The sequence below is a fragment of the Monodelphis domestica genome, chromosome 5 (assembly GCF_027887165.1).
Source record: "Monodelphis domestica isolate mMonDom1 chromosome 5, mMonDom1.pri, whole genome shotgun sequence".
Classification (NCBI taxonomy): domain Eukaryota; kingdom Metazoa; phylum Chordata; class Mammalia; order Didelphimorphia; family Didelphidae; genus Monodelphis; species Monodelphis domestica.
In genome coordinates this window covers 43,695,109-43,722,201 of record NC_077231.1, presented here as the reverse complement: position 1 = coordinate 43,722,201, position 27,093 = coordinate 43,695,109, and the positions used below count along the sequence as shown (strand labels likewise).

Sequence of the window (27,093 nt, the reverse complement as noted above, 5' to 3'; positions counted from 1 at the left end):
AGAAAAACTCAGCTATTAAAAATGGAATTAAGTTAGAAATTTCTACTTCAAGTCCAAATTGATTCCTCTCTAAAAAGGTGGGTTAATGTGAGTACGGTAAAGGTCCCCAAACTATATTGTGATGGAATGGAACAGAGTATGCAACTTATGTGACCTGTTAACTTCTCATGGCCCCAGTTTCCTCATCTGAAAAGTGAGAGGACTAGACAGTTTAGAAAGTCTTTTCCATTTCCACCATGTAGAATTCTAGCTACACAGAAACATATACAAGGCATAACCTCCAGAAGCTAATTATAGAGTTGTTGAAACCCTAGCAATAAGCATTTCTAACACTACCATTTGTTTTTCTTAAAACCCTTACCCTTCCATTGTAGAATCAATAATGTATTTTGGGGGTTAAGAGATCTGCCCATATTTCACACAGATAGGAAGGTCAAATTTGAACCCAGGTCCTCCTACTCACTCCTCTAAAGCCATGTAGCTGCCCTCTATTACCCTCTCATTCTAAACCCTTCATCTAGTTTTCTTTAAGCTATTTGAGATCAACATCTTAATGTTTTTAATAATCTACTTGGCAAAATTGAGTCTCAGAGATAAGTATGTTTCACTTTCCTCAAAGTGAGGGAGTTGAAGTCTTTGACTTCTAAATCTGGGCTCCTAAAATCATTACATCTCCTTTATAGAAGAGTTGGGCTTGCTTAGAGACAATGTAACAATCAAGTGTGTGGTACGATGGTTTATGTTGGTAAATGGTAATTCAGTGCCATCATGACCAAGATTATTAGGAAATTTTTTTTAGTGGATACTATGTAGGCAGATGTGGAAAGTATGTTAACTATTTGAACAGTCAGTTGTTACAACTACACTTCTAAGACACTTCAGACTGTCAAAAATTATGAAATATTGCTCATGAGTTTTCCTAAGCCTTTTAGAGACAACAGATTAGTATTTTTTTCTTTTTTTCAATTTGGCAAAGCTTTTAAAAATGTTGCAAGGGGGCAGCTAGGTGGCTCAGTGGACTGAGAGTCAGGCCCAGAGATGGGAGGTCCAGGGCTCAAATCTGACCCCAGAAACTTCCTAAGTGTGTGATCCTGGGCAAATCACTTTGACCTCCATTGCCTTGCCCTCACCATTCTTCTGCCCTTGAAGCAATATACAGTACTGATTCCAAGATGGAAGGTAAGAGTTTAAAAAAAAATGAATGTTGTAAAGAAAACATAAATTGCAAGAATTGTCAATTTTATTATAAACAAATACTGGGCAGCAGAAATCTTTGTTACAAGGGATTTCTTGTGGGGACAGAAGAGGGGAACAAATAAAAGAAAGAATCTAGTTAATGTAAAAACAAAAGAGATAAATACAAATATATTTTTAAAATTACTGGACAGTTTCCTAAATGATAATATTCAGTAAAACAAGGGAAATAAAAGCAGTAAGATAGTTATAATGTTGTACCTATTTTCTCATTGTTGTTTTTCCCCCGCCATTTCCCTTTTTTATGACCTCATAAGCAAAGAAAAACATGAGTAGGTCTGAAAATTAAAATGACCAAATCTTTCCACAAGAGGCAATCTCTTCAGGTCAAGGTAAAGAAATTCTAAAAGCAGGATTTAGGAAAATTCAAACTGCCACAGCAAGGCTATAAAAGTGTTGGAGTCTTCATTAGAGGCTAAATAAAACTCGAGACTTTGGAGGCTCCCCAGTAGCATTATAGAAATTTTGGGTAAAGTGTAAAAAGTTCAACTCAGTATTTGAGAACTTTGATGGTTTTTCAAATAGAGATTTTTGTGTTTTACATAGTTGAAAACATAAATGATGAAATGGTTATAGGCTCTAGAAATAAGTGAACTTTTACAATTTAACTGTCCAACAGTTCCTAGTTGATCTTCATAATTGATCTGCATTATTTTTGAAGGTTGACTTACATAATACTATAAGTCAAGATGGAATCAAAGTCCAGAGAAATGACAAACATCTCTAAGGTCTAAAGTCTCTGAACTTTGAGTCTTATGCTGTATTTATTATCAGTCTTTGAATTCAGTGAAAGCTTATCTAAAAATAAATAACAACTCTATTAGCAAATCCATTGTCCTAAAACATGGAAACAATTCGTAGCAGCCTAAAAAGAGAAGGAGGGGAGAAGAGATTAGTTAGAATTACTTCCAGAATATACATCTGCCAAGGATAGATAATAAACTCAAGATTTGAAAATCAATACCTCTCTCACTGTCCCATGAAGTTAGCTGTCAGATAGTTCTCTAATCTAGACTAGCTGGCTTCCACCGAAAATATTCCTCTGGCCACCAAACTCTACTCAAGGAACTTTTTTTTTTTTAAATACCTTGAAAAGTTTAACAGAAACAGTTCTGTGCTCTATTCAATACGGCTATTTAAATCACTGCCAATAATCAAATGGCAAACTCCTGCTAACTCGTGGAGCCAACGTTCCCAAGTGCCTTAAGTATCATAATGCGCTACTCTGATGTCATCTCGGAAGCACTGCCTAGTGGTCTAGGAGTAAGATGGAATCCAAGAGGGTTAGAACCTTAATTCCACCCTCTACAGTTTATTTTCTCTGCTTTGAAAAATCCCCATGCACTAAATGGGGATACTGCCACTTATTGAGTCCTCATTGAGATCTGGCATGGATGATTAATGCCTGGAGAATGCTTTACAGAAGAATGGCACCATAAAATGTTATCAAGTTACATGAAAATTAAATGAGGAAAATGCTCCAATAGTATCTCCCATATGCCTGAAGATAACCCACAGAAGGTTATCTGGAATACTTTTAGCTTAGAACTCAAGAGAAAATTGCTTGGTTGTTGTCTTTCGTTCTTGAAGACAGAAATGACATCACTATGGTAGAGTCAATGTACACATTTATGAGCTCAGAAGACTCTATCACAAGTGAGGTACAAATAGCCCATACGAACATTTGGGAGGGAATTGTCTCTAGATTTGAGGATCTCACAACAATTCTACTTTGCTCATAGATCACAATGCCTTCTTTGATGCAGACACACCATGCCGGATAGCCTTGCGCCACTGTCTCCCATGTCTCACAAATCAAATGTGTCATAGGTGTGGGAAGATAAATGAACGAGAGGGAGGAGAAGGAAAGGAAAGGCAAGAGACAGAGATATGAACAGGGGAGGAGAGGAGAGGGAGAGAGAGAGAGAGAAGGGGGAGAGGGAGAGAGAATATTGCATACATACCAAGAGCCAGGAAGAAGGTGATAAGGAGACAAATTAAGTCCCAAAGTTCATCATCTTTACGCTATATTTAGTATATTCAGTATTACCCTTTGGGTCCCTCTTTACTATAACATGTACAAAGAGATGCTGGAGCAAATTCTTATGACAAGATCATTTTCCCCATCAGAATGCTGATTTTTTTTTCACTCTTAATTAAAAATAGCTCTTCCCAGGTCTAACTGTCCTGAAATTAAAAATAAAAATTTCTAGCAGTCTTTTAAGTGTGGGGAAATATAGGGTCAGAAAAGTGTATGAGCCTCTCTATAACCTAGAAACACTTACTACAATTAAGAACATCAGCCAATGTGCAGTTGTGGTAAACAAATGCAAGTCACACAAACATATGAACTTGGGGAGCTCAACCAGCATCTCTGGACCTCCATTTCTTCAGTAAAACTACTGGGTTGGTCTTGATGATCTCCAAGATTACTTTTGGTTTACAACTGGATGAAATATCTAACTACTGTACAATGTCTCCCCCTGCCCAAGCTCCTCCCACAGGAAAATATTTTTTTTAATTCCAGCATATTTCCCAATTTAAATATTTAGTCATTGGTAATTCACAGAGAATTAGCACACAGGTAAAGCAAATGGCCACCTAGATAAGTGCTGACACTGGTAATTGAATCAGCAAAGGACAGCCTTAACAACATTTCTGATACACCACATTGTCCTAAAAGGAGCCAGGTGATACAGTACGTAGTGTTACTCTTGGGAGTCATCAAGAATTGAATTCAAATCCTGCTTCCGATACAACATAAGTGACCCTGGACAAAATGCTTAAACTCTCCCACCCTCAATTTCCTCTTTTTCCAGAAGGCTATTGGGAGGATCAAATAAGATAACTTATGTAAAGTGTTTTGCAAACCTTATAAATTCTATGATGATAATGCATACTGTGACTATAGGGCTTTTTAAATTTCAAATGCAATTTCAAATTATTTCATTTCAAAGATGTCTGAAGGACAAATTGGACCTCCAATCAAAAAGGTATACCTTTATCAAACTGATACAAATAAGGCACATACTTCTTCTAGTAGTCGCTACCTTTCTTCATCAGCAGCTTTCTACATGTGTGACGCTGGGTTGTGTAAGCTGTGATTCCCAACTACTTATTCCTCTGGGCCTCAGTTTCCTTACTGGTAAAATGACAGCTGAATTGCAAAACTGATGGAGTCCATTTCCAGCTCTACATCTATGATTTCTATAACAGTTAACTCCGGGAAAATGTAGAATCAGATTTAAGGCTGGATGGAACTAAAAGTCAACCCCTTCATTAAACATTTAGTAAAAACCTGAACTTATCCTATTTACTAAAATTTCAGATGATAGCCTTTTCCTCAAAAAAAAAAAAGAGAAAACCACAAAAAACAGACCAAGTTCCTCAAAAATAAACAAAAACCCTAATAAAACTGGGTTGTAACCAATATATTTCCTAATGTAAGGTGGCATTTTATAATATAAATTTGTCTGTGTCCATAGTCTAATATAGTGAATTCTTAGTTCACTAATGTTCTAGATTAGCAAAAAGTCCTAGATTAGTGTTAGTAAAACATGCCATTTTTGTAGACCTGAGGAGGGAGAGAGATGAACAGGCAACCATACTGACTTGGTCACCCACTTGTAATTTCTTCTCTGACAAAAAAAAAAAGCATCAGTGCAACAGAAGTGGGCAACAACCAAACTTCCACCTGTTAAATGATGTCATTTCTGGGGCCAGCACTTGCCAGATCAAGCTGCCCCCTCCTACCTCACGGGACTCTGGAAAGCACTCCAGCAAGATGGCTGGCTGCCCAAATGAACTGGATTAGAGAATCTGGCTTCTGAAGAAAGAGGGAAAGAGCGAGCCCATCACCAACTCCCAAAATATTTCTTCCCTTGCAGCAGAAACCATCCATGGTGGTCCATGGAGTTGAGAAAAGCATTGATAGTGTAAAACTCAGTTCTGTAACCTGCAGCAGGAACAAAAGATTTGGGCTTCCTGGCCTCCATCTTATTAAGTACTGACTAACTTGTCCCTTTCTCCCAACAACGCAGGGGCTGTTGGTTTCCACTGCTACAAGGTCAAACTGCACGGGCCCAGTGGCTGTTGTGCTCTTGGTCTTAAGAGTTTTTTTTTTCCTCCTATTTTAATTACTCCTTCTGTTGAGATCAAACTTGGAATACTCATAAAACATGCCTACACAAGCAATGGGTCACTGCCATGGCTCCCTTCTGGCTGGTGAGAGAGGTCTGGGAGGTTCATTCAGGGATCAATTTTCCGGGTAGGGCCCAGTGACTCTACCCTAGCACATTTGTTTCTATAAATATCCACATGGGGGGTGGGGAAGGGGTGCTTCATGAGCAGGAAGGGCTGACACGGGAAGGCAGGCAGCAAGGAAAGAGGAAATTCCGAGGGGGGGGGGGAGAAGGCAAAGGGAAGAGGTGAAGCTGGAAATCCTCCTTTGTGACTACTGCTTTTAGGACCTGATTTAGTGCAGCCAGGGCACTGTGGTCCGGAGAAAAACCACCAACCACTGGGTTATCTAGCCATGCAGGATCAAATCCCAGCCAAGCAAAGCACTAAGTAGCCCAGAGACTTGGGGCAAGTTATTTTTGCTCTCTGAGACTCAGTTTCTTCCTTGGTAAAATGCAAGATTATGGCCCCCAATGGTCCTTCCAGGTCCCCTGGTGGCTGGGTTCTTTCTAAGCTTGCCCTTTGACCTTTCAGCTCCCAGGGTGAAGGGGCACAAGGCCAGGTGTGGTCACCCTCCGTGGCCCTCCTCCCTCCTTTCCCCCAGGGCTCTCACCGTGTGGGTCGCGGCAGCAGCGTTGGCAACAGCCACAGCGTTGCTGGACCTGAGCGGCGGCAGCGTGAGGGGGGACGGCGGGCCAGTCCCCACTCCACTCCGAGGAGCCCCAGCCCCGTGTCCGGGCGAAGGCTGCAGCTGACGACCGGTGCTTTCCCCTCCTCTGCCTGGGGAAGACAGGAGGGAGACAAAAGAGAGTCAGGGAGGAAACGGGAGAGAGGGGGCCTCGGCCAGCGCCCCGCGAGCTAGCCGGGGGCCCTCTCCTGGGCCTCGGCAGGGCCCGGACGAGGGATAGGGGGAGGCCTGGGTTCGCACAACAGCCATTTGGGGCGGCGTGGAGGGCGGGCGGATGTCCGGGAAAAGTTAATGACCCACGCTAAAGAGCCCAGCACAGGGCTCTCGAGTCCGCCTACCCTCCCATTAGGGTCGCCAGCATTGGCAAAGTTAAAGCCACCTTTCTGGCGTGAAGCGAGACCAGTCAAGGGACCTAGAGAGAAGCAGCGTTTTGGGGGAACCGGGTGCATGCTTTAGGCGGCGTCTGCTTTGGAGGGGGAGGTCTGCTAAAGGGGAGTTGTCAGCGCGAGCGTGCGTGTGTACGCGCGCGCGCGCACCCGAGTGTGTTGGTGTGCTGGAAAAAGGGGGAGTAAAGGGGTGATGGGGTAGGGGGCAGTCTCAGGGGTGGGAACAATCTTTCGGACCCTTTCGGGGCTCTCTCAGACCACCCCCACCCCAATTAGCATCCCCACCCCTGGGGGCATTACAGATGCCCCCTTGGGTCGCCCTAGCCTCGCACGTCCGAGTTTCCGAGGTGGGGTGGTGGTGAAGGGCAGACAGCTTCCCCGGCCCTCTGGCCACTGCGCGCGTGCATCCCCACTAGGGGAGAGGCATTTTCAGCGCCAGCGTACAATAATGGAGTTTGGCCCCGCGCGGAGTGGCGGCGCCCACCTGGGGAAGCGGCAGCAGCAGCAGCATTGGCAGCAGCAGCAGCAGCAGGAAGCAGCAGTTCCCAGCCCAAGTGGGCTCCGACTGGCCCAGGGCGCGCCCAGCGCGGCGGTGGCCACCCGGGCCCCAGCTCTGTCCGCGCCCTGACTCGCCTTGGACTTTGTTTCCAGAGGCTCCGCGCGCCTGCCCGGACCAGGCTCGACGGCCCCTCCCCCCCCCCTTCCCCGGCCCCTGCGGGCAGGGCTGGCAGGTCTCGGGAGAGGGACGTGTGGGGCCCGGGCTGCCAGCTGCAGCGGCCCCGCTGGGTTGTAGCGCGGGGCTCGGCGCGCGCCCCCCTCCTCCTCCTCCTTACCAGCTGGGTAGGCGGCAGAAGCGGCAGCAGGTTTCCTGGTTAACATGGCCGCTGGAGAGGAAAATGCATTTCAGGGCGGCCGCTGCTGCTGCTGCCAATGCTGCCAATGCCGCTGCTGCCGCTGCTGCTGCTGCTACTTCTCCCTGCTGCAGCCGCCGCCGCCGCCGCCGCCGCCGCCGCCGCCGCCTTCTCCTAGTCTGCTTTCCAGTCGCCGATCTCCGGCGCCTGGTTGCCGTCTCCAAAGAGCTATACCCAGACACACACACTCGGCTGCATCCCCAGGGCCAGGGCCCGCCGCCGCCGCGAGCCCTCCTCGCTCTTCCCCGCCACCGTCGTCCTCCTCCTCTTCCTCCGAGAGCAGCAGCAGCAGCAGAAGCCCCGGCGGCACCCCCCGGCCCATGCACATCACTTCCCCCTCCCCCACTCCCGCCGCCGACGACCTCCCGACTCCTTCACATAAGGGCGCGGAGAAGCAGGCTGGGCAAGGCGGCCAGGGCCCGAGCCGGGGCCAGGCGAGCCCGAGAGCCTCCTCCCAATCCTCCGACGCGCACACGCACACACTGGTACACTCACTCACACTCACACACACACTCACACACACGCGCACTCTGTCTATCTCTCTCTCTGGGCTCAGCCCGAGAGCGCAGTCCCCGCCCCTAACTCCTCGCTCGCCAGGGCTCCCCTCCTCCCAGCTCAACAGTCAGTCAGCAGTGCAAGCCCGTCCCCTGCTCCCCACCCATCCCAGCCCCCCCAGCACACCCAGACATATGCACACACACTCGCCCCGCTCCCAAACAACTAACTACAGGAATCCCTTCCTGACCACACCAGCTTCATGCAGCTCCTCCTCCGCTAGAATACTCTGTCCTCACAGCCCTCTGCAGAGACCAAACCCCCCACCCACTACACACACACACACCCCACCTCTGGCTTCCCTCCACTCCCGGAGGTCCGCCCAGGACTTTCTCCCCTCCCCCCTTCCCTTTCTGCTCACCCAGTCATGTGCAAAGACCCCTCTTCTCCTCCCCTCCGCCGCCCGCCCGGGCTCCGGGAATCTCCTCACTCCAGGGAAATGTCTCCTTCCCGGCCAGCCCCTAACCCCAAACGCCTTTTCATTTTCCCTAGCCTTCACGGACAACAATGCTCCCACCCCAGTCCCGCCCCAGCACCGCCCCGATCCAAATAGATCCATCCTCCCCAAATCTAGGTTTAAAATAGCCAAAGTTTTGGTTCAGTCACCTCAGCCAGCCAAAACCCCACACAAATTCCGGGGGCAATCCTGAGAGCCTGGGATGGGGTGGGGGGACCCCAATACCCCTCCACCTTTTACTTAGTCAAAGGGACCGCTCTCCCGTCCCTACAATGTTGGGGAGGTGGCTGGGCGCGTGTGGGCAGGCCGCTGGGGAAGTAGTTGGCCGCGGGTTGCTAAGCAAAAATAAACATCAGAGACACCTCCTATTTCCTTCCAGCAGATAGCTAGCTCCCAGTTGCCTCCACCGCCACTGGGGAGGACACACCTTCCCTTCCACTCGCTGCCATTAGGGGGCGACACCAGCGATTCCTCTCACCCGCAGAAACAGGGTTTCCCATTCCCTTTTACTCCCCTGACAAGTGAGGGTATTCAAGTCTATTTCCCGGCTTTGCGGCTCACCTCCTCTTCCGCCTACTGTCACTGGCGTAGACACTATTCTCACCCAGGTACACTTCGAGTGTGTACACGCGTTACCAGGAAAATACCTCGCTTCCATTCAGTTCGAATCAACTCAAACTAACAAGCAATTTTTAAGTCTGTCAAGTTCAAGGTCCTGTGCCTGGAGGTCCTCAAGGAACTTACACCACACACACAACCTGCTTTAAAAGACATCTTACCTGCCACTCTGGCAATGGCAACTCTTTCCCTTCAAAAATCCCTCCCTCTCTCCACCCACCTGGTCCATACCTATCCTTTCAGCCACTGATATTTCTACCTTTTTTGTCTAATCAGTAGGAGAATTCTTTGGGTGCTAATTCAGTGAGTGGTCTTCTAAAAACAGCTCCATCCACATTAGGGTGCTGAATGAACACCCTTCTCGCTTACGGGGGGGGGGGGGGTAAGGGGGGTGGGGACGGAGTAGCGGATTCGTTTATAAATCCTAGGTCCGACCTGAGAGTGCTCTGAAGTCCTTGACGGACTAAATCTGAGTTCAATCAGTAGAATATAAGCTCCTTACGGGCAGGAGTTGCTTCTTTTTCTTTTTTTCTCTTCTTTCCTTTTTTCTTCTTTGCATCCACAGCAAGGGCAATAATTGTGTTTTGTTGTGTCGCGTGTTTGGTCTTCGAAACTTCAGCCCTGGCCCAGGAGCTTGCACGTAGTGGGAACAAAATAAATTTATGTTTGTCGAATCGAAAGGAATTGTACTGAACTTGAGTTTAACTGGATTCTGAGGTTCCACTGTTTTGAAATCACTGTCATGGCAACGCAACCTTCTGATCTCTCACTGAATTTATGTAAAGCCAAAGAGGAAAATATGTTTCTCTTTCCTTTTAAATTCAGTTTTCCAGAGTAGAGAATGGTCCTGAAGCCTCCTAAGTTCCTGAGATGTTATGTTAAAGCCCCAAAATATAGACACGGGAAGCACAGTATTAGTATGGGTATAAAATATGCAGATAAAGCTTTTGGTGTCTTTTCACAATAAAAACAGATTAAAATAAAACATCTAAAACCCAAGACTCAAAGAGCTCCATGTGATCTAGATGTCACAAAGACTGGTTTCTTTGTTTTGTTTTGTTTAATCCTTACTTTATGTCTTAAGAGGTGGTATATTTCTCCAAGACAGACGATTAGTAAGGGCTAAGCAACTGGGGTTGTGATTTGCCTAGTGGCACACAGGTAGGATTTGTCTAAACTAGATTTGAACCCAGGACCTCTTTTCTCCAGGCCTGGCTCTCTATCCTCTGAGCCACTTAGTTGCTTCTTGTTTGGGTCCTTATTCTAAATACAACTTTTCTTAAATCCCATTCTTGCTAAACCTTAGCATTTATATCAGTGGGTCCATGAACTTGGAGGGGAAACAATCTTTGTTTTCACTAAATTCTAACTGAAATTTAGGGGGTTTTCCCTTCAGTTATGAATACAAGTATAGGCAATAAACGTCTTTTTGAAAAGGGATTCAATAGCCAGCAAAAGGGGTCCATAAAACACAAGAAAAAGTTAAAAATGGTGAATATTAACTGTAATAAACTTTTGTAAATGTAGGTAGGGTTTGAAAGAATTGACATTTTGACATTAAGAGTAAGAAGACATTTCTAAAAACAGGAGGAGGGCCAGAAATTGTCATAAACCATGTTGCTATCCTGCTCATCTCTGTAGTTGAGGGACTATATGAAAATGAGGAAAGGAAAATAGTACTTAAAAAACACAATAGATTACAAACACATGTTCTAGAAGTGCCAGAGAAGAGAATAGGGAAGGTCTGCAATGAAGCCTTAAAGCCAGCATAATAGAAAAAGGAGAAAGCAGTCCTGGCTAAGCTTGCTTTTTTGTATTTTTTGCATCAGCTCAAATGGATTATCCCAAATGAAAAATCTGAGCCTGGGCATTGAGAGAAAGGTTACAAAGACACATTCTTCTCTCACCCATACACCTAGATATATTAAATCCCCATGCTTGATTGAAATTTTATTTTTTTAAGTCCTGTAGCCTAAAGGTAATCTGGAAACTGGAAAATAAATTGGGAGAAATACGATGAAATATGGAATCCATTACTAAGTTATATTAAAAATGAATTACTCTAAGCAGAAAATAAAATATTCTAAAGAGGCCAGTTGGGGGCCAGATGTTTAACACAATTCATGGCAATCACTAAATAATAAGATAATACTAAAGGAGATGCAGCAGGAAGACAGACAGACAGACAGACAGATAGATAGATAGATAGATAGATAGATAGATAGATAGATAGATAGATAGATAGATGTAATATATATGCCTATATATTTTAATGTCCTCCCCTATTTAAAATGTTTAATTATTTTAACTTTCTCTTTTTTCTTGACAACTCCCTACCTTTATCATTCAAATAAAGTGTGAGAGTAAAGGGAAAGTGATTGTGACAAATAACCAGGCACCTCTTTCATTTAGATTATTTGTATGGTACCCCAGAAGAGTCCTAACATAATAATACTGTCATTCATGAAGGAAAAAAGCTCCCCATGCTGTAAATTTATTACAGAAGAGCTTAAGAGCACAATGTTTACCCCATTATTTTACTCCTTTAATATGGGGAAAAGGGAGCACCAAGGAATGTATTTTGGAAAAAGACACACAAAGAATCTTATGTACTGTGAACAAAGAAAGAAATGTGTTTAAACAGTTTTTTTTTCTTATTATACTATTGCTTTATGCCTGATTAAAAAAAAAAAACTGTAGCTTCATTTTATTTATTGGCACATCTGCACAGACTTTTAAAAAGATGAATGAATAATCTAATTCTCCCAGAACCTTTGCTAGACAATTATGATTTCTATCCCTTTGAAATAAACTGCATTCACTTTTTCAGGCTATAGGTTTTAATTTGCAATGAACTGAATAAAAAATTCTTTTGCTAAGTGACAACTCTTGGAGATATTTGTTCAATTTCTATATAAACTGAGAACTTCACAAGCAAAAGTATTCATTCCACAAACATACCTCCTTAAAATCTGGTACAGAAAGAATCCTCTAGAACCTTGGAGTCCTTTTGAAAATGGGGCTAATTGAGCCTAGGTAGTGTTACCTTTGTGATATAAGTCCTATATTCACATAAAACTGATTGCTCTGTTTGCCTTGGAGTCACTAAGCTTCAAAAGAATCCATTCGATATAACTGCAATGCTGCTCAACAGCTTTAACATAATCTATTATACTCCAATGTACCAATGGATCTGTGACTTCATCAATGTGAATTCCAATAATGCAAACTGAAATCAATCCATTACTCTCGATCCTATGCAATTCTCATCCATGTCCTTTTATAAATTGACATCTGAGTGTCTATCCAGTGTTCGTGAGAGGGAGGGGGGGGTTCTATCTTTTCTTTTTTTCCTTTTTTTTTCCACTCTAACTGTCTCTCTTAGAATTGATACTAGTATCTGTTCCAAGGCACAAAAGAGTAAAAGCAAAGCAATTGGGATCAAGTAAATTGTTCAAGATCACACAACTTGGAAGTGTCAGAGGTCAAATTTAAACCCAGGACCTCCCTATCTTTAGGATTGGTTCTCTATCCACTGAGCCATCTACCTGACCCTGGAAGGGTCTTTCTTACAATCTCCTATCATTCCAGTTATTCCAATAGATATACTGTTTAATGGTTGTCAACCGCTCTATGTGACCTAGCCCTGTTTTGTTTTGTTTTTTTTCTGGTAACCTATTTTTTACTGATGGCATCCCTCATACAATGGTTATATAATCTTTTTCTTTTTAACTCTTACCTTTCATCTTAGAATCATTACCATTTATTGGTTCTATGGCTGAAGGGTAGTAAGGGCTAGGGAAAGAAGATTAAGTGATTTGCCCAGGGTCACAGCTAGGAAGTGTCCAAGGTCAAATTTGAATTTAGTGAACATAGCATAGTGTATCTGTCGGATCTGTGGGAAAGGAAGGAATTTGAGACCAAGCAGGAGATAGAGAACATTGCAAAATGAATGACTTTGATTGTATCAAATTAAAAAGGCTTTGTACCAACAAAAGCAATGCAACCAAAATTAGAAGGAAAGCAACAAACTGGGAGAACATTTTTATAGCAAAACTCTCTGACAAAGGTTTAATTTCCCAAAATATAAGGAACTAAGTCAAATTTACAAAAAATCAAGCCACTCCCCAATCAACAAATGGTCAAGGGATGAGATGAATAGTCAGTTTTCACATGCTGAAATCAATAAGCACGTGAAAAAGGTGTTCTGAATCCCTCCTGATTAAAGAAATGCAAATTGGAACAACTCTGAAGTACCTACCACCTTACACCTAGCATATTGACCAATATGACAACAAAGGAAGGTAATTAATGTTGGAGGGGATGTGGCAAAATTGGAACACTAACACACTGCTGGTCGAGTTGTGAATTGGTTCAACCATTCTGGAGGGCAATTTGGAACTATGTGCAAAGGACTTTAAAGGATGCTTGCCCTTTGATCCAGCCATAATAACACTGTTGAGTTTGTACTCCAAAGAGGTAATAAGGAAAAAGACTTGTACAAGAATATTCATAGCTGCGCTCTTTGTGGAAGCAAAAAATTGGAAAATGAGGGGATGCCCTTCAATTGGGGAATGGCTGAACCAATTGTTGTATATGTTGGTGATGGAATACTATTGTGCTAAAAGGAATAATAAAGTGGAGGAATTCCATGGGAACTGGAACGATCTCCAGGAATTGATGCAGAGTGAAAGGAGCAGAACCAGTAGAACTTATACACAGAGGCTGATACATTATGGCACAATTGAATATAATGGTCTTCTCTACTAGCAACAATGCAATGATCCAGGACAATCCAGAGGAACTTAAGACAAAGAAAGCTATCTACATCCAGAGAAAAACTATGGGAAAGGAAATGCAGAAGAAAAACAGATAATCAATCATATAGTTCAATGGAGATATGATTGGGGTTTTGGTATTAAAAGACCACTCTATTGCAAATATGAATAACATGGAAATGGGATTTGAACAATGTTACATGTATAACCCAGTGGAATTGCTTATCAACTCTAGGAAGGGGGAGGGATAAAGGAGAGGAAATCATGAACCATGTAACCATGGAAAAATATTTTAGAGAAAAAAAGAGAAAAAAATGAACCTAAGACTTCTCACCCTTAGATCTGCCTCTCAATCTACTGAGCCACCTGGTTTCCCCCATGTCTAGATAATCTTTAATTCATAAGGTATTCTAGGGATTAAAAGCAAGGCAACCCACATTCATCAAATGCATACCTTGGGCCAGACACTCCACTAAGCCCTCAAGAAGTTTTCATTCTCATAGGGGGAAGATAACAGGCAAAGAGGACCATTCTAAAGGCAGTACACATATGCAAGTAAAAAAGAAAAATGCACAAAAGGGAACTCACAAAAGGGGTGTGGATGGGCAGGAAGAAATGTGCTGCTTTGGGAACATACACGGTACTGAAATCCAGAAAATCAGAAGCATAGTGGGGAAGGGAATGAAGATTGGCCAACCTCAGCCCCTCCCCAAAATGAAGAAAACCCTGGGAGGAACTCACCTCATATTTCTCCTCTGCCTTTTGGGTGATAAATAATTTCAACTCACTAAGAGACTATAATGACTTACAGCCATACAACATCAGTGGAGGAATACTAATATTTTAAAATATCAAATATGGGCTTTTGTTTCAAGGTAAGGCTTTGGGTCACTGGGAAAATTAGTCAGTTCCTCAAAGATGATCCTGCTGGTTCTTCCCTTTTTACTCAGGAGCCTACTGTTCCTATGTTCGTAGGGTTCATCAGGCTCTGTGGTAGATAAACTTAAAGATCTGTAGGACATATCAATTACAGCAGAGAAAAAGATTGCCTTTCTCTCCTTCCCATCCAGAAAGGAGTCTGGCAGAAACAGATTCCTAGCTCAAAAAGTCTAACATCTTAGAAACTAACATTTGCAAATAATATTGAAAGAGGGTGAAAAAAATCTGTTAAGAGAGAGATTTAATCTGATAATCTAGTAGGGATAGAAAAGCAAAAATTTTAGAAATTGAATTGTAAGCTAACATTTAGAAGCACATTTCCCGGCTGATTAGTATCAGAATGCCTTGATGCCATGGGCACGAGGATTGTGCCTAACTACATTCAAAGTGTAGAGTTTGGAGATGTAACATCTGTTTCTTTTTCTTCCTTCCTGACTCTCTCCCTAATGAAAGAGGAACTGGAAAAATTCATTACTAAGAATCTTCAAAAGAAAACAAAAATGGAAAAGAATGGAAAGAGTACTGTCTATGGAGTCAGAGAACCAGGTTCAAATGCTGCCTCTATTACTACCTAGTGTTACCTTAGACAAATCATTTAACTTTCTGGACCTTGGTTCCCTTATCTGTCACATGAAGGAGTTGGATTGGATGGCTTCTGAGATACTTTGCAGCTTTGTATCTATGATCTTCAAAAGAGGAAATGGAAAATTACAGAAGAAGGAGATATTTCTGAACATGAGAATAGGCTAAATGAGAAAAGTTGGAGAAAGAGGTAGTGGAAAGTGCTAAGATAATGTGAAAAGGTTCATTAAAATAGTTTTTAAAGTCCAGATGACTAGCTCTTTAAAATTAGATTTTTGTTGTTCAATCATTTGTCAGTCATGTCTGTCTCTTCATGACCCCATTTGAGGTTTTCTTGGCAAAGATACTGGAGTGGCTGCCCATTTCCTTCTCCAGCTCATTTGACAGACGAGGACACCGAAGTAAAGAGAGTTAAGTGGCTTGCCCAGGGTCACACAGCTAGAAAGTGTTCATTCAATGAACTTAGGTCTTTCTGGCTCTAGGTCTGCTGTACCACTTAGCTTCCCTAAAATCAGATTGATTCTGATCAATTCAACAATATAGAAGATGGAAGCAAAGACAAATAAATGAAGTTAAGTGTGCGAAGACTGAAGTCTGGTGAAAAAAAAATGTCTAGAGCAGAAAATTTCAGAATGAGTTCTAACTTCTCTTGAAAGCATGAAAAAAAAGTTTTATTTTGCTTTTAGCCATGTCAGGTGGAGAAGGGGGATCAAAGAAGAAAAAGGATCATCTTCCCAATGAGGGTGATGAGAACGGGTCAGTTATCACTTTTAAGGAGAATGACCTTAATATTGGAAAGGCTAGAACAAAAACCAATAGCAGGAAGCAGAAACAAAAAATACCATCAGTGAGAAGACGGTCTAAGAGCATCTGTCCCCTTGGATTCCAGTCATCCTTTGATAAACTATATGCTAGAAATGGGAGATTCGATTGCTAAACTACTGTCAGAGGTCTTTGAAAGATCATGACTGATGGGAAAGGTACCCTGCACTATCTTCAAAAACATTCCTTTCATTTTAAAAAATGATTTTATTAATTATTATTAAGGTGATGGCTTAAGATAAGTTATGGCTTATACTCTTGGTTGGCAGGGAAAGTTTTCATGCCAGAAGTTGCCTGTGTGGATACAATTACAGAACCCTCCTCATTTTTTATGTAAACACTTAGAAAGAGGAGTAGTGATCATCCAAAGACAGCATGACTTAATCAAGAACAGATCATATTTCATGCTCGACTAATCTCCTTCCATTTTTCACAAGATAATTAAACTGGTGAGTCAGAGGAATGTCCCAAACATTAGACTTTACAAAATATTCATCCAAGGTTGTCATGGCTATAGGCATATATATATATATATATGATGAGAGATATGGACTGGATTAGGATCCAATTAAGTGGCTTCCATGACTAGTTCATCAAGAGAATTGTCATTAATGGATAGATCTCAAGTTAAGAGGAAGGTCTCTAATGAAGTGTCTTGGAGATCTGTCCTTGTCTCAATGCTGTTCAATGTTTTTTTTATCAGAGACTTAAATGAAGGTATATATGACATACTCATCAAATTTTCAGACGATACTAAGTTTAAAGTCATGGAGAATATGTTGAACAATAAAACGGGGATCCAAAAAGGTTCAATGAGCCAAATCTAACAAGATGAAATTTAATGAGGCGAATAAATGATGGGAAAGTATTTATTAAACAAAATACACTATACTAAGTTCTAGAGCTTCAAACACACAAATAAAGCAGTCATTGCTCTCACAGACCTCACGGTTTACAAGAGGAAGGCACATACAAAAGATAGTACAGTTGACAGGGCTCTTGGGCTTACCTGCCCATTGGTGATAGAGGAATGGTAGTTCAGAACGGTGCCAGCTGAGATTTTTGGGTCCTTCACTAAAGTTTTTCCCTCTGATGGCAGCTCCAGGGAGCAGACTGGGTGCAGAGTCAGTGACCTGACGCTTCTGGTTATTCCTGGGACTTTTGGGCTTACCACGGTCTTGTTTTTTCCTTGGGGCCTGAGGGAAGGTGATGGATAAAAAAGTAAGTGATAGTAAAGGATTTGTCCCACCTGAAACTTGCTGTGTCGCTCTCTTTCTCAGAGTTCCCTACTGCCTTTGCTACCCTGGCTTTCTCTCTGCTGGCATATAAATAGAAAACTACCTGCAAAAATACTCATGTCATCCCCATCCTTTAAAGCACACACACATGTACACACATGTACACACATGCACACACACATGCACACATCCAACTTTAGAGGTCATCCCAGTTGGCTCTTGCCCTATATTTCTCCTCTCCTTCATGGCTAAACTAGCTGAGCTCTCTGCTAATAATGCTTCCATTTTCTTTCCTGTCACTTTTCTAAACTCTCTTAATCTGGCTTCTGATTTGATTATTCAGCTGCCCTCTCCAAAGTCATCAAGGATCTCAAGAGCCAGATTTGATGGGCTTTTCTCAATCCAGAACCTCCTAGACCTCTTTGCATTAGACTCTTTTAATCACCTCTTTCTGGATACTTTCCACCTTCTACTTTTTTGTTTTTCTAAATGCTTTCCTTTTGCATAAAAATCAACACTAAATATTGGTTCCAAGGCAGAAGAGCAGTAAAGGCTAGGCAATGGGGGTTAAGTGACTTGCCCAGGGTCACACACAGCTAAGAAGTGTCTGAGGCCAGATTTCAAGCTTATATTTTTAAAACACAGGTCTTGCCATGTCACTCCATTGCTCCAAAAACCTCACTGGCTCTCTGTGATGAAATGCAAACTCCTTCATTTTATATTTAAAGCCATGCATAGTCTGGCTCTGACTTATTTTTCAAGTCTAGTCTTACATCACTCAGGTACTTTGTGTCCCAGACAAATTGACCTACTAAATCTCTACAGGGTAATCCAGGACCGGTCTGTGTGCCTTTGCTTGAGTTGCTCCCTTGCACTAGAATGTTCTCCCCCCCCCCCACTTTAGCCCCTTAGAGCCCTCTACTTATGTTAAAGATTCAAGTCAAATAACACCTTCAAAAAGCATTTCTCCTCCTTTCCCTTCCCAATATTACTTTCAATTTATTTTGAATAGACTTGATATTTGTATCATGTATTTTTCCAGTAGGATATAAGTTAATTGAATATAAGGAGTTGTTTCCATTTTTTATCTTTGAATCCTTAGGACTAGCCCAATGCTTGGCACAGAGTAGGGGCTTAATATGCGCTTGTTTATTTGAATTGTACAAATGAATAAAAATGAGGTGAAAAGAAACTCTCCCTGAAATTAAATGACCTGCTTCTAAATGACTAACAAACAATTCTGACCTTTTCATCTGCTGGTGGTAATTTGAAGGTAAAACCCATTTTCTGCCCATGAACCAGCCATAAGATGACTAAATCACGTGATTTTGTTTGAGTGACCCAACATGGTTAGGATTTGTTTAGTTCCCATGAAAAGGTTAATCGGCCAAGTAGGGACTGAGTAAAAGTAAAGAGAGTCAACAAAAGCTTCTTCCTGGGCAATTAGGTGGGCAGAGTAGATAGAGCCCAGGTCTGGATTCAAATCTGGTTTCATACACTTCCTAGCTCTATGATCTTGGGCAAGTCACTTAATCCCCCTTTGCTTAGTCCATTCCTTTCTGTCTTGAGAGTTGTTACTAAGACAGAAAGTAAGGATTTAAAGAAACCCAAAGCTTCTTAGAGATGTTAATACTTGGGCAGGGACTGTGAAAACTATAGCAGATAAAGACAGAAAGGTGAAAACAAGGAAAATTGCCTACTACCATTTAGGCTTAGTATAAAGAAGAGTCAGGATCATTTCGGAAATTTATTGTCCATATACTGGAGAAGGGCCTTCAGTACCAGGTGAAGACCTTTAGATATGATGAAATCAGAAACTGGGAGCCACTAAAAGGTTTTTGAGTGGGAGAGCAGTATTGTGAAGGTAGTTCAGTCTACAAGACAGATGACAAGAATTAGAGCTTAGAATTGTGTAGACTAATCAACAGCCAATGATCATTTATGAAGGACCTGCCATGTTAAGATCAGCTAGAAAGTGCTGCAATTATTAGCCAAGGAAACCCTCTAGAGTTGACTGACCAATTGGGCTCTGTTGGACAAGCCACATGGCAAATGTTTGATTGACCTTTAATATAGTAAGACTGAATGGCAGAAATCAACTAATCTCACTAATTCCTTCTGACTCTTGAATGGAAATTCTTCCTTTTGGGAATTTGGAGAGGAAAGACATGATGGAAGCGCCAGAGAGCTTGTTCCCTTGCCAGCTTAGCATTTCACATGCAACTGCAATTTTTGAAGGCATTTTATGATAAATCTCATTAAAATCTTTTCACTATAGTGAGGCTTAATTAAGAGATAATAGGTCTGGGGAGCTAAGAAGAATAAAAAAAAAAAAGAACTGCATCATGTCTTTTCCTAGCCATTTGGGAAGACTTTATTAATCATTTACTAGGGGGAGGTGGGAACAAAGGAATGACTTAATAAATTGTATAACCTGGGGCCCAATTTTATTAACTAATGTGATCGACTATAAGAATTTATGTGATGGGTTTTGCATAAAGTTGTATACAGAATATTCAAAATTAAATGAGAAGCTAGATTGTCATTGAAGGGAAATGTAAATACTTGAAGGATGTTTCCTCTGCTAAATGTCTTAAGTACTTTTAAAGAGGCCAAAGGAGAGAAAGAAAGGGGGTCATATTCTCCAAACCTTAAGCAACACTAGAATTTCCCAGTGTGAGCAAGACACAAGTACTAGAACTCATTAGGCATTATAACTATGGGCCAGCCCCTGTTCTGCTCTCTCAGCGGAGGATATACAATAGTTCATTCAGGTAGTGGTACAAGTGGTACTTGTTCTAGATTGAGTTATAACTCTGTGTGATTTGATTTGATTTCCTCTCTCTAGATTTAGGCATTCAGAACTGATAGCTCCATTAACCAATAGAGTTCCAGGTCAGATATTATAGTTAGAGTAGAGCTCAAGAATATAGGTCTATACCAAAGTTGGCCCAAAAGAGTCTATAATTTTGGAACTGTTCAAGAAGGAACATCTGGTGATCTTAATCTGACTGTGGCTTGGATTTCTAGAGTAGTTCCTAAGGGGCTGAAGCAAAAAAAGGGCAGGACAAGACCAGAGCTATGAATAAAATGAAAGTGATGGGGCTTGCCCCTGGATTCTGCAATCCAGATGAGCAAACTCCCTCCCTGGAGGGATTATTGTCCCACTCACACCATGCCTCAGAATGCTCTGCTGGTCCTCACTATTCACGTGTCCCTGGGGCAACCAACAGAAGAGCCCCATTTCTATGGCACTCTTCTCTTGTTTGGACTCAGTCTCCTCCCCAACACTTGGGAGGACAAGAGCTAGTCGCCCTGAGGTACAGCTGCCTTTCTCTTAGCATGATTGCACCTGTGGTTGGATTGTCATGCCCCAGGTGAATTCATTGTGAGTTATAGCTCTTGCAAGAAGCTGAGGAATAACTGCATTTCTAAGTACTCCCCTGAACAGCTCAGGGGTGGTTGTCATGCCATTCCAAACCCTTGGGGGTCTTTAAGAACATGCGAGCAGGCTCTTAACTAGATCTCTCTCTGCGTCTGTTGATCCTTTGGGCTTTCCCTAGTTCAGTTTGGAATCTTGTTATTAGAATGCAAACATCACTTATGTAAATATCCCATAATTATTAAACTTTCAAAATGTTTAACACATAGTCTCTTATTTTATATTAGCCTGTCAACATAAGGTGAGTATTACTAATCACAGTTCACTTTTAAGCAAACTGAGGCACCGAGTCATTAAGTCCCTCCTCGGAGGTCCCAGCCCTAATAATTTGTACTCATCATTATTTGCTTAGCACTTGGTATTCTTGACTCCTAACCCAGTGTTTGTGACATCTCTGCTCAGACTATGGGAGCGCTCTGGTAAACTTGATATTATCACATAGAAATGACATTCTTAAAAAAGTGCCTTCTGGAAAAGGAGTGTTTTCCATTAAACAGCATTGTCATGCCGCACTCAGGCACTTTCATGGAGGAAGTGGGTCTTTTGTGTGAGTTTGTGATTAATTTAAAGAGTATAAATAATGGCTTTATTAACTAGGAATTCTCGAACCCAACACAAATTCAGTTCCGTTGGTGGATGGGGTACAGGGGAATTTCTAAACCAAACACTAATGGGACCTGCTCTCTAGCAAGAGGGTATCACTTAGGTGCCAAAGAAAAGAGTTTTTAATCTTTCAAAAAAATGTTGGGGAAAGACCTGTTGATGCTAATGGGACTACCTCTCAAGTCTCTAGCCATTATAGCATAGCATGGCGGATAGAGAGCTGCCCAGGGGTCAGGTAAACTCACTCCAGATCCCATCTGTGACATGTACTGGTTAGCTATCCCTGGACTGGTGACCCATCACTTAACAACTCAGAGGTGCTCCCAGGAGATTCTCTAAGACAATGAGCAGGTGTTGACCAGCATTAGTAGAGAAAATTTCCTAAGGAGAAATTCCCTATCCTAATGATACCATGGATCCAGTGGGGGAGTGGGGAGAAATAAGAAGCCTGTAAACCAAGTTCTCAAAAACATTTAGAGTTAGATCCTTATCTTACCAAGGCGGATGGTCCTCTGTATGCCCTTTCACCTCAAATAAATTTGTCTTAGATAATGGGATGAGGGTATGGAGATGGGGAAGAGCAAACTCTCTGAAACTTAGGTATATCAGCACAGGGCAAATGATGCAAAGGGCTGTGGGAAATTTCAGGTCTCTTTCATTACAGGTTGGTGAGAAATGTGGGTTGGCTGTATCAAATGACAGGGACCAAGAACCTGGAGGCATGGTAAAAGTGGCTCTAAAAATTAACACAGAGAACCCCAATGTCAGTACCTACAGAAGAAATTCTCTAGACACTACCGCACTGTGGAGCTAGATGCCACTATGGATTTCAACTCCAAAGACCTCTCCTGTTTTTCAATGATCTGGACATTGTTAATAAAAAATAATGTCTTTGGGCTTTAGGATAGCTCTCCTACTTTGTGGGTTTATCAGTGTTCATTATTATTATTATTATTAACATAAAATATTTTTATCAATGAAAATAACTCTGACAATGACGCTTTAGTGTTAAAGAAGACAATTCAACACCTTCATTTTTTGCTCATGATGCATTTTACTGAACATATCCAGGGATATTCCTCTGATACAGGTCATGCTAGTCTAACAAAATATAATTCAACACTTAAATATAGCATGTGTTTCTTCTTGGGAAAAATAATAATTCCCTAAGAAATGACTGATCTACAATAGAGGCCATCACAGATCATCATCAAAATAGAGGAGGTAAGAGCTGAAAGGAGTTGAATCAGGCATTTCAGCATGTGGTCAGGATCAAGAGGCAGACCCAGGAAGAGACTAGAAAAGGAACTAATTAGCCATTGTTAGAAATTGGAAGGAAAAAAATGGCAATCGATAGAGTAGAGAAAGTACTTCTGAGTGGACAACGATGAAGAAGGCAGAAGAGAAGGACTGACTTGATGGAATTGACAAGGAAGACAGACTGACAAAGGAATTTTGGTTCATAGTTATTATTATTTGGTCGATGGTCCAGAAGATAAAAAAGAAAGGCTGAATATTAATGGGAAAAAAGAGGAGGGAATAAAACAAGGCACTGAAGGAAAGACTACTAGCCTGCTGAAGTTTAATTATTTTATTTAAAAAAACTCATTGTGGCAGAGAGATTATTGTGTTGATTTCAAAGTCAGGTTCCAGCCCTACTTCTGACTCATACTGCCTGTACCAAATCACTTGACTTCTTAGGGTTCTTTTTTTAACCCTTACTTTTATGTCTTAGAATCCATACTGACTGACTATTGGTTCCAAGGTAGAAGAGTCATAAGGGCTAGGCAATTGGAGGTAAGTGACTTGCCCAGGGTCACACAGCTAGGAAGTAACTAAGGCTAGATTTGGAGCCAGGACATCCCACATCCAGGCCTGACTCTCTCCTGACTGCGTCACCTAGCCACCCCTGACCTCATGGTTCTAAGATTGTTCTTTATACCAATGAAATCCCCAGACCAGTCCTTACTCCTAAATTCTCTTATATAAACTAAAGCTTACCTTATGAGTGGGTACTGATTTTCTTCTTCCCATTCAGGATGATATCAATTCTCTTTCATTCTGGCTTCTTCCCTTTGTGTTTTTCCAGTTCTTTCCATCTTTTACCCTTCTTTCCATACAATTACTGTCTCATTCATCCCTTTTTCTGTATGGGCCATAGCATATGAATAATGACCTGCAAAAAGAGTTAAATAAAGCTTTAAGGGGAAAAACATTTAATATCAAATTTTTCTAAGTTAAAAACTTTATAAAAACTGAAGATAAAATTCTAATTTGATCTTAAATTCAACCATTGACTTAGGGAGACACTATAACCAAGCCATATTTTGACTCTATTTCACTCTTCTGGAGAGCATGAACACAAGCTAGTCTTGCATCAAAGTGATCACTTCTTACCCATCCATGCTGTTCCTGCATCCCATTTCCCAGCCACCTCAATCCCAGCACCCATTTAGCATAGGTAGGCAATAGTTACAGTGGTGAATTAAGCCCACCTCCCCTTCTTTCGGGGCACTTCTGCAATTTGAATACTCAGAGAGGATGAGATGAGTCCCTGACAGTTAAAGTGGGTTCTCTCGGCTAGCCTGACCACAAAAGGAACCAAACCACTTATACACTTGTTTGGCTACGTCATCATGGGGCATCACTCGCTCTACGGCCAATTTGTGCTCTCTTTATCCCTAACCCTATCATCATAGCTCCCTTGTGTCTACTAAGCTAGTAGAAATATGGCTTGGTGCAGAGGTTCTCAAACTTTTTGGCCTCAGGACCGCTTTGTGCTCATAAAAATTCTTGAGGCCTCCAAAGAGCTTTTCTTTATATAGGTAATACCGATTGATATGTATTATAAATTAAGTTAATAAATATAAATTAGATACAACTATAAATTAAAATGGGTAAGTGTGAATATAAAATAGATAAAATAAAATTGATTAAATTGATAAATTTTAAAGTAGTATTTATTAATTCATTTAAATAACAATAATATTATTGTTAATAAATGTTAACATGTAACATAATAACATGTTAACACAAATGATATATTTTATGAAAAATAGCTATTTTTCAAAACACACACATACACCCACACACCTAGAATTAGTGAGAAGAATGGCATTGTTTCACACATTTTTGTAAAATCAATGTAAGGCTTAATAGAGGCATATACATTGAATTAGATATATTTTTATTAATTTAACTTATATTTATATATGTTATAAATAACACTAGTTATTATATGCAATACATAATTTTTAGCTAAAATATTATAATATATAAATAACTCTAATAAAACCACTACATGTTCACATAAATAACATGGGTTTAATAATTATCTTCTCCAAAACAAAAAAATATAGTGAGAAAAGGGGCATTGTTTTATATCCTTTTGCAAATTTATTTAATGTCTGGCTTAATAGAAGGCAATTTTATGGGTAGAATTCTGGGACTGGAGATAGGAAGACCTGAATTCAGATCCTGTTTCAGATACTTGCTATCTTTTTGACCATGGGAAAAATCATTTAATCTCTGTTTGTCTCAATTTCCTCATCTGTAAAATAGAGATAATAATAGCATCTACCTCCCAGGGTTGTTGTGAGTCTCAAATGAGATGACTGGAAAGTATACTTAGCATGGCACCTGACACATAACAAGTGCTATATTATTAACTATTATTGTTAGCTATTCTTGTATCTGCTTCTGCATTCTATCTATTGTAATATGTTACTTTAGTTGAAGTATCTGAAGAAAATCCAGCCTTGCCACAATGTGTAGTTGGAAAATGAAGGAATATTTTGATAGGCAAATAATGTCTTAGTATTTTCATACTGATAATTTTGACCACAAAACCCCTAAAAAGGTCTTGGGAATTCTATATGCTTTAAGAGTATTATGTATGCTTTATCTCATTTGATAATGATGACAAACCTTTGGTCATTATACCCATTTCACAGATGAAGAAATTCAGCAAATAGGAGTTAAATGAGTTAACTGTGGGCGTTACTTCCACTCTTTTGCACCAGTTTTCTTGAACTGTAACCTCTTAGGATATCTCAAATTGAGGAGTGTTCTTTGATTCAGTTGCCCTCTCCTTGTGTGTACTTTACTAGCTAGAGATACTCAGTGATATTTTATTTTGGTTCTGTTGTTTCATTATTTATAAGTGTTCCTCAGGAGAATTAGATATCAGTTTGCTATTACTGAGACCAACAGGGTTAAGTGACTTGTCCAGGGTCACACAGCTAGTAAGTGTCTGAGGATACTTCAAATTTCAAATCAGGAAGATGAGTCTTCCTGACTTCAGACCTGTTGCCCTACAATTGCCTAGGAAATCTAATCTGAAGCCAGTATCATCATCCTATTTGAGGACCAATTAGCTTAAGTTAAGGACTGTTAGTTCAGAGACTGCACAAAGAAGTAGGTAAAATGATATACTGGAGGCAAGAGAAATGGGGTTTTCCAGGGGCTGAGCCCTATGGTTATGTGTGGTTGGTAACAATACAAAGAAATGGTCAAAGCTAATGCAGAAGAGAGTTGGGGGAATCCAGAGGAGAGAGATAGAAGTGCAGATAATGGTGGGAATTAGGGGAAATTCAATACCAACATTATCTTCATCTCCTGGCCCTGGTCCAGGACCATAGTCTTGGGCCAAGGTTGAGAAAGAAGGTAGAACCTGGCCTTAGGTAGTCTCCCATCCAAGGATGATAGGATAATTGGCATCATCTGAATGGTAGTGGGGACAGTACTTAGATCCAGTTATAGCATCATTCCCACTGCAGTGGGAAATAGGATCCGAGCCTGGACACTACATGAAACAATGGAGGAGGGGGCACATCCTAGACCTGTCACAGTGTTGTTATCTAAGAAGTGAAGTTGTAGATAAGAACAAATAGAAGAAAATTCCTACTGAAATGAACAAATATTATGAGTTAATAGAATTAATATAATAAAATCTAATGCGAGGAAAATAAATTCAAAATAATCTTAAAGTAATCCTCTGAAAAGTAGAATGAATTATCCCTAAGAATCCAAAAGTAGATGAAAGGAATAAAGGGTGACATAAAACAAGAGAATAAAAAATGAAATTAGAACATTTGCAAGCAGTTAAGAGCAAAAAGTAGATCACTTAGTGAAGTGATCAACACTGAAAAATAGAATGGAAAAACAAAACTAAATAACTTGATGAAGCAACAAGAAATATTAGAACAAAATCAAAAGACCAAATCGAACTAGAAGAAAAAAGTGAAATATCTATTGTAAAAAACAACGTACCTGGAAAACAAGACAAGAAAAGATAATATAAGAATCACTTGAATTGAGTTAGCTAGGTGTCTCTGAATACAGAGCAAGGCCAGGAAATGGGAGCTGGGTCCAAAACTAGCCCAAGACACTTCATAGCTATATGACCCTAGGCAAGTCACTTGACCCTATCATTGTCCAGCCTTTACCATTCTTCTGTCTTGGAATTGATGCTTAATATCAATACTAAAACAGAGTAAAAGATTTTTAAAAATTCCTTGACCTTTTGAAAATCCCAAGCAAGTTAAAAAAAAAAAACCTTTCAAGAAATAAAAAAAAAGAAAAGAAAACTATCCAGAACTATTAAGAAAGTAAAGCAATAGTAATAACCTACTGGTTCTCT

General features: G+C 41.1%; 1 protein-coding gene across 7 annotated transcripts in view; it reads right to left on the bottom strand.

Moving 5' to 3' along the window:
• The window catches only part of DYRK2 (dual specificity tyrosine phosphorylation regulated kinase 2), a 62,546-nt gene that overhangs the window by 6,763 nt on the left and 28,690 nt on the right, over nucleotides 1-27,093 (bottom strand). For 3 of the 7 annotated variants that reach the window (XM_056798436.1, XM_056798434.1, XM_056798435.1), the window contains 3 exons: nucleotides 23,454-23,628; nucleotides 17,179-17,365; nucleotides 6,047-6,213 (listed from right to left, as the gene is read on the bottom strand). In XM_056798436.1, the coding sequence (XP_056654414.1) occupies nucleotides 6,047-6,213; nucleotides 17,179-17,365; nucleotides 23,454-23,486 (387 nt within the window). In that variant the 5' untranslated portion in view covers nucleotides 23,487-23,628. Of the gene's footprint in view, nucleotides 1-2,218; nucleotides 5,969-6,046; nucleotides 6,214-6,991; nucleotides 7,173-7,340; nucleotides 8,073-9,550; nucleotides 9,782-17,178; nucleotides 17,366-23,453; nucleotides 23,629-27,093 lie in introns of those variants that run through there. The other 4 variants (XM_056798438.1, XM_056798437.1, XM_056798439.1 and 1 more) reach the window with 4 other exon arrangements.